General features: G+C 57.6%; 1 protein-coding gene across 1 annotated transcript in view; it reads left to right on the top strand.

Annotated features, from left to right (window-relative positions):
- The first annotated feature begins 432 nt into the window (after positions 1-432).
- The window catches only part of LAMC1 (laminin subunit gamma 1), a 67,044-nt gene continuing 59,899 nt past the window's right edge, over positions 433-7,577 (top strand). Inside the window, 6 exon segments of the mRNA XM_049777578.1 lie at positions 433-732; positions 918-1,392; positions 1,395-1,453; positions 1,455-1,571; positions 1,573-1,621; positions 1,624-1,659. Of these exon segments, the coding sequence (XP_049633535.1) occupies positions 433-732; positions 918-1,392; positions 1,395-1,453; positions 1,455-1,571; positions 1,573-1,621; positions 1,624-1,659 (1,036 nt within the window).

Genomic DNA, 7,577 nt, shown 5'->3' with positions numbered 1-7,577 from the left:
CCTCCCCGCAGCAGCGGGCGCTCCCACTCCAGGGTTCGGATCTGGGCCTGGAAGGAACGCGGAGAGCCCGGGGAGGCTTGGGGTTTGGAAACTGAGTCATTCCTGCACGGATGCTGATCCGTGACTCAGCTGCGCCCGCCCGGGAAGACGTGGGGTCGGGAGTCGTCCGCGGGGGGCGGTGTAAGAATCCAGTCTAGCGGGCCAGGCGGGCGTGCGTACCCGGGGAAACGTCGGTGCATTCCCAGCCCCTTGCAGCGCTGAGCCAGGAAACCGCTCCCGAAAAACCCATCTGGAGGCGGCCACCGGACACCAGGCGCGGCCCAAGGCCTACAGGGCTGCGGCCCAGCCCAGCCCAGCGCGAGTCTCCTGCAAGTGCTTCCAGAGCCCTCCGAGACGCCCCCTTCCCAGATCGGGGGGCCTTCCGGTGACGTCATGCCGGGGACCCCCAGTTATGCCCCGACAGCGGAGGCGGCCCTCCCGGCATGCACTGCCTTGAGCCCTGGACACCACCCCAGTCCCCCAGCGCGCGCCCCCCAGGCTCCTCCCCGGACGCCCTCTGCGCCTCCTCCAGGCCCTGCTCGAGGGGCCCCTTTCCTCTCCCCAACCAAGCAAGCCACGCCCCACGTCGAGGCCACGCCCTCTCCCCAACCGGCCACGCCCACCCGCTCGCCGAGCCCCTTATTTCCCCAAGCCACGCCCTTACCCATGGAGACCCCGCCCACCAACAGCTCAGCCACACCCACTCGTCCCCGCCCTCATCATTCCCAAACCACGCCTCTTTTACCAATATAAGCCCCTCCCACTCCACTCACCGACTCTCTCCCGTCTTCCTAAGGTCACGCCCCTATCAGTTAGGCCACACCCACCAAAGTTCCAAGTAGCAGCCCACTCACTAGGCCCCGCCCTCCTCCCATCAGACCACGCCCCCGATCAGGCATAGCCCGCCCACACACCAGGCTCCGCCCCCGCCCCGCCCGCCGCCGCGGCCTGAGGGCCGGACGCGCAGAGCTCGGCGTGCGGAGGGAGGACGGGCGGGGAGCCTGCGGCTCGGGGGGCCTGAGGCGGCGGCTCTGCTGAGCGAGAGCGGAGCGGAGGCCGGGCGCGGTCGGACTCTCGGGGCCTCCCCGCGCTCCTTCGTCCCTCCGAGGGCCTGCGGTAGGAAGCCTGCGGGGCCCGCGCGCCGCGCCCGCGTCCTTGCCTTCCTTCCCGCGCTGCCCGGAGGACTTCGGCGGCGGGCGGCCCCGGTGGGCCGAGGCGCGCACGATGCGGGCGCGGGCTGGGGCGCGGGCCTGGCTGTGGCCGCTGCTGGCGGCGCTGGCCGTGGGGCCGCACGCGCGGGCCGCCATGGACCGAGTGCGTGGCCGAGGGACGGCCGCCCGCAGCGCTGCATGCCGAGTTCGTCAACGCCGCCTTCAACGTGTCGGTGGCGGCCACCAACACGTGCGGGAGCCCGCCCGGAGGAGTACTGCGTGCAAGGACCGGGGTCACGGAGCCGTCACAAGTCGTGCCACCTGTGCGACGCGGGCCAGCCCCCACCTGGCGGCACGGCGCGCCTTCTCACCGACTACAACAAACCAGGCCGACACCACCTGGTGGCAGAGCCAGACCATGCTGGCGGGCGTGAGTACCCACGGCCATCAACCTCACGCTTGCACCTGGGTAAGCCCCGCGCCCGGCCCGAGCGACGAGTGCAAGCTGGGCCCGGCCTGGGGGACCCCCGGCCTCGCCTCGCCTCGCCTCGCTCTCGCAGGGGACGGCTGCCCGAGCGCCTCTGGCCTCTGGCCTTCGCCTCCTGGCTGCCCGCAGCCTCGATCGCATGGCCAGCCTGTTCTTTTGGGGTCCCACTCGGCGGCGCTCAGGGGTTACTCCGGCTTCTGCGCTCAGAAATCGCCCCCCGGCAGGCTCTGGGGGGGAGGGACCCTATGGGTGTGCCGGGATTCGAACCACCGTCCTTCTGAATGCAAGGCAAACGCCCTACCTTCATGCTATCTCTCCGGCCCCTCAGGACTGTTTCTCTTCCCATCGTCCCACCACCACTACCACCACATGGCCATCAGAACCCGGAGCCTGTCCTTTCTTCCCCTACGGGACCAGCCTCTCGCTTCCTGGGGGGTCCCCCGTAGTCCCCGGGTTCCAGTGGTTTTGGTCTGGTTGTGTGAGTCCAGGGGGATCGGACTCTGAGGCTGAGGAATGTTGTGGGGGCGCGCGCTTCCGTGCAATTAAAATAGAAATCCACTTGTTTTAGCGGGAGGTTGTTGGTGGAGGTGGGGCTACTCGACGTGGAGGGGGGCTCTGCTTGGAGTAGGGGTAAAAGTTCCATCCTGGGAAGGGACCATGTGGTTCTGCACAGCATGCGACCTGTACTATTTCTGCAGCTGGAAAATTGCTTTTTAAAATTATTTTTGGTTTGGGAGCCACACCCGGTGATGCACAGGGCTTTTATTCCTGACTCTGTGCAGGATTCTCTTCTTGGGTGATCTGGGGTCCCCTAGGTAGGGGATGCCGGGAGATCGAACCCGGGCCAGCTTCGTGCTGGCCAGGCAAGCGCTCTCCCCTCTGAGTTTTCTTTTCCAGCCCCTAGTTGCTTGAAAAGTGGTTTTGGTGGAGAGTGCATGAAGGCATTTGTTTGCACAACTCGTTCTGGGTCCCTAGAAACCCCCAGAAAGAGCTGCCTGCCTGCTTTATCTGCACATTTTTCGGCGGGCTCTGTGCACATGTGAAAGACATCTCCTATGGCTTCTCCCACTTGCTGGCCATCAGGGCCTGACTAGAAGATCTTGAAGGTTTCTGGAACTCAGGAAAGGGCTGCCGAGGGAACTTCTTTTCAGGCTGCTGGAGGATGCACGTGTTTATCCGAAATTCTCAAAAACCCTGTTTGATCTAGATAAGCGTTTCTTCTGCCGCCAGGACTGTCTATAAACAAGCAGAACGATTCTCAATTGTGTTGAACAAGGGGCATTAGGGTGCATAGGGGGGCAGTGGATCTGGTGGCATTTGCCAGGGCATGGCATGGAGGGACTCAGTTTGCTGGAGGCAGGCGGTGATGGACTTCCAGGCTCTGAGCCTCTCCTGCTGGGGACCAGGGTGATTGCCAAGACAGCCGACCTCGTCACAAGGCTTTGCAACAGCTCTTGGGGGACTGAATGGCCTTGGGCTGTTCTGTTGCCCACAGTCTGGGACACCCAGCTTTCTGCTAGTGTCCAGACTGCCTGGGGAAGAATATGATCTCCACAGTCATACTCGGGAGAGTGGCCTTAGGTTTCTGGGAGTAGGCTAAGGTTTGATCAACCCTGTGGAAGGCCATTGATTGTCCTTGAATAGTAAATCAATTGCAGGAAGTGGGAAACCTCTTGGAGAGTTAAGTTCTTAGAGCACTGACTGTGGGCCTGAGTCACTGCACAGTGGGGAGGGTGTTTGCCTTGCACAAAGTCTTGACCCGGGTTTGATCCCCAACGACATCCCATAGGGTCCTCTTAAACCCCGCCTAGTTTGCAGAGCCAGGAGTAACCCCTGAGCATCATCTAATGGGTCCCAAAGCTAAGAACAGTGTGCGAGAAACCTGTTTTTCAGAGGTTTGGGGTCACCCCTGTCCTGAGTTTGTCTTTTAGGGGGCCTGAGATGTGGGTAGCCCAGCTGTGGTTTGGAGGCACTTGTCTTTGAGAAGATGTCCAACGAGACCTTGGTGGACCTCTCAGACCAGACCCTTAGCTATCTCCCCAATTCAGTTTTCAGATGTGGCCAGCACTGCCTCAGTCTCCTTGCCAAAAATCTTGTCAGTGCAATTTGATCGGGAAGTGTTTCTGTACCTGAAAGCCCCCATAACGTCCCTCATGTTTCTTTTCATATATTAACACTTTTCCAGACCAAGACTTATCCTATGTGACAACTTCTGCGTAGGCTATGGGGGCTATCACTCAGAGCCCCCCTCTTTGTCTCACCACTTCTGCTGAGGGCCTCAGTTAACAGAAAGTGATTGGGAAGGGGGTCTATTACTGGGTCATGTGACACCTCTTCCAGCCAATGAGCTGGCAGGTGACCCAGTGGGCAGTGAGGTGGTCACCACGCCCTGCACGGTAACCCGACAGGGGCCCTCCCCCCAAATGCCATGTGACTGAAAAATTCTGTTTGGGGCAAGGAGTCTTGCTCAACTGAGTATGTTAGCTCGAGGCTTGCAAAAGGACTTGAAAGAGGTTTCCTGGAAATAGTTTTCATCTGAGTGTTGCGCTGAGCTGAGGAGCGGCCATGGGGTGGGGGAAGAGAGGAGAGAAAAGGGGGCTGGATGTGGGGGGAGAAAAAGAGGGGGGGACCCCAGCTGGGTCACAGTGATCATCTCTGTTGTAGCACTAAAGGGGTAATTGCCCCAATTCTCACTCTATTATTTAGATGTAGAGGGTCAGTGATGTTCAGATGTTTAGGGCCAACTCCTGGCTCTGTACTCAGGGGTCACTCCTGGCAGGGCTCAGGGGACCCTAATGTGCTTGGCATCCCAACAGGGTGCAAGATAAAACACTATAGCCTCTAAGTTATCTTTCTGGTCCCTTCTTTTTGCAGTCATCAAAATCTTTCCTTAATGTTTCAATGTCATTTAGTCCTTGCCGCCCCCTCCACCTCAGCACACCTTCTTTTCAGTGTGAAAAGAGCCGCCAGCTGGCCATGATGGAGCTGAAATCCTGGCAGATTTATGATTCATGCCCCGCGCCGTGCTTTTTGAGGGTCTGGGCACAGCCACTCCTAACTCATTACCCCATGGACTCTTGCAAGTGGATTGTTTCCCAGGCACCCTAGGCCCCTTGCCTGTTGGCACCGGTGAACTCTCCCACCCGGTTCAGGTTTCACATACCCCAGAGCAAGTGATGCGTGGAGGGCCCGGGCCTTCCCGAGCACGGGGCTCCTGGTGAGCCGTGCGTGAACTGCCCCAGCCCCCTGCCCTTCTTCCGTTCGATGATCCTGTGAAACAGAGACCCTTTGGGCATCTGCTGAGTCCATGTGCACTTAGCGAATCCAAAGAAACAGCCTTGGCCACTGGGCGAGAGGGTAGAAATGAAACTAGACAGTGAATGAAGACCGCAGGTCGGAGGCCAGTGAGAATGTCATTCTCTCCAAGGGCAAAGCAGCTGGCAGGGTTTGAAGGACCCTGCCGGAAGCCTTTTCACGCACGGTCACACACCGGGCAAATCTGGGATGCTTTTCTGGCTTATTTCTGGGCTGTACCCTGCAGTGCTCAAGCTCTGCATTTAGGGATCACTCCTGACGGTTCTAGGGGCTTACTCCTGGCTTTGTATTTGGGCATCATTACTGACAGAGCTGGGTTGTCCCAAAGGGTGTCAGGAGTCAGCTGTATGCAATGCCAGTGCCCTACTCATAGACTATTGCTCAAGCTCTATAGGATCATGTTAACTGACTGTGTGTGTGTGTGTGTGTGTGTGTGTTACATTTCAGTTACTAATTGTGCCCTCAGCATCCCTTGTCCAAAGCCTGGAAAATTGGCTCATATCCTGCAAAGGGAGTAGAGACCAGTGGAATGGGGTGCAAGATGCCAGAATTGAGAGGGTTGAGGAGGAATGTTGGGTGGACGGAGTTCAAGTTGCCGTGGGAGCTTTTTAGGGTGAGACCTCCCTCCCTTCCGCACCCAGCATGTTAAAAACAAAAAGGAAAGAAAAGAAGGGAAAGAACAGGGAGTTTTGCTCACTGAGCTTTGAATCTGGACCCTGAGATGGGGCTCTGGCCTCCCAAGTTTGGCTGAGGTAGTCCGGAGAAACCCTTATCAGATGCCTGAGGGTGGGGGTGGTGCCTGACTGGGAACCTGGCAGCAGTGAATTGCCTTTTGCAAGCTGCCCTTGAGGTCCTCCCACAAATCCTTGGGGACCAGAGAGTTGGAGGCAGGCTTGGGAAGAAGCATTTTCTGAAAACAGTTAGCTTCAGTGAGGGACGGGAGATATCCCTATAAAACTCCCACCCCCATCCTGTGGGGTTTATGGCACTCCTCAAATAGACACCAAGCCCAGCTAACATTTTCCAGCCTCCAGGACCTTGTGACATGTGACGTATGATCAGTTTCATTCCGGGTTTGGGCCTACCAGAAGTGGCTCCGGCACCAAAAACAGGCAGCGCAGAGAGCGAGTGAGCTTCCTCCCTTCCCAGGAAAATCTTCGAAAGGTTGGAACCTGGCTCCTGGCAATATCCCTGTTACCCCTCAGGCTCTGTTCTTCCTGCCATGGACTCTTTTTTTTTTTTTTTTTTTTTTTTTGGTTTTTGGGCCACACCCGTTTGACGCTCAGGGGTTACTCCTGGCTATGCGCTCAGAAATCGCCCCTGGCTTGGGGGGACCATATGGGACACCGGGGGATCGAACCGAGGTCCGTCCTATGCTAGCGCTTGCAAGGCTGACACCTTACCCATAGCGCCACCTTCCCGGCCCATGCCATGGACTCTTAACAAAGGCTCTGGGCCTCCCAGTTTGCAGGTTTCAACTTGTACAACAACTAATGCAGTGGTGTGACCAGCCCTTTGGTGGAAGGACAGAGTTTATTCTAGAGAGTTGTTCTTGGCTCGCTTCCTGTTCTCCAGGTTGCTGCTCTTTCTATAAATGCCCTTGCCAGACTTTGAGAGCCTCCAGGAATAATGGAAACAGCCCTGTTTCCAGGGCTGTCTTTCTGAGGTTTGGTCATTGGCCCCTGTGGCCAGCAGAAGAGATGGGGGGTGGACTTTAGGAAGTTTGAGAGGCTTTAGGAAGCTTTGGCTGTGCCTTTCTATGGCCTCACCAGTGTGCCCAGGTTAGTACCACCCTTAATACCTACCCTCTGTGGTCAGTGCGATAGCACAGCAGAGAGAACATTTGCTTTGCGCACGGTCTGCCTAGGTTCGATCCTGATCCCCGGCATTCCATATGATCCCTGAGCACCACGTGGAATGACCCCTGAGTGCATAGCCAGGAGTAACCCCCGAGCATCATCAGGTCTGGCCTCCCAAAACAAGAAAAACAACCCAGGTTTGATCCTTAGGACTGAGAGTGACCCTGTAGCTCCATCACCAATAAAAGAGTGTCTTTATTACCCCTGACATTTGGTGACAACTCTGAGGTCTCTCGCTGAGGAGGTTTCAGAACTGAGTGAGGTGATCTGGGCCCAAAACAGGAGCTGCTGGTCTCACCCGGCCTTGCTCTCCTCTGGCCTACCTCAACTTGCACCAGCATTTCTGGCTGACCCCAGAGAGGGGTGGTGGGCTGGTTCCAGGCTTCCTCCCTTGGGCTCCCAGCCTGCCTCTGCTCCCTTCTGCCTTCATACCAATGAATGAATGAGTGAGTGAGTGAGTGAATAAAACTTTGTCCTTTCTAGGCTGCATGTGTGGATCAGGGAGTTCAGACCTGGCAGCTCCCATAACTGCTAGTCCTGGTCACTGTGGGGGTTTCACCCCAACCCAACCCCTTTTTACTGTCTTACCTGGGTCCCCCCGCCCCCATTACTTCTTCCTGTGAAAGGGTAAAGATGCTTATATGCAGGTCAGGAGTGGGGCTGTCTGCCCAGCTAGGGATCCATCCTTCATCACCAGCCACTTTTGGGAGGCCAGGCCTTTGTGCT

The sequence above is a fragment of the Suncus etruscus genome, chromosome 7, assembly GCF_024139225.1.
Source record: "Suncus etruscus isolate mSunEtr1 chromosome 7, mSunEtr1.pri.cur, whole genome shotgun sequence".
Classification (NCBI taxonomy): Eukaryota; Metazoa; Chordata; class Mammalia; order Eulipotyphla; family Soricidae; genus Suncus; species Suncus etruscus.
This window is presented reverse-complemented; position numbering and strand designations above follow the sequence as displayed.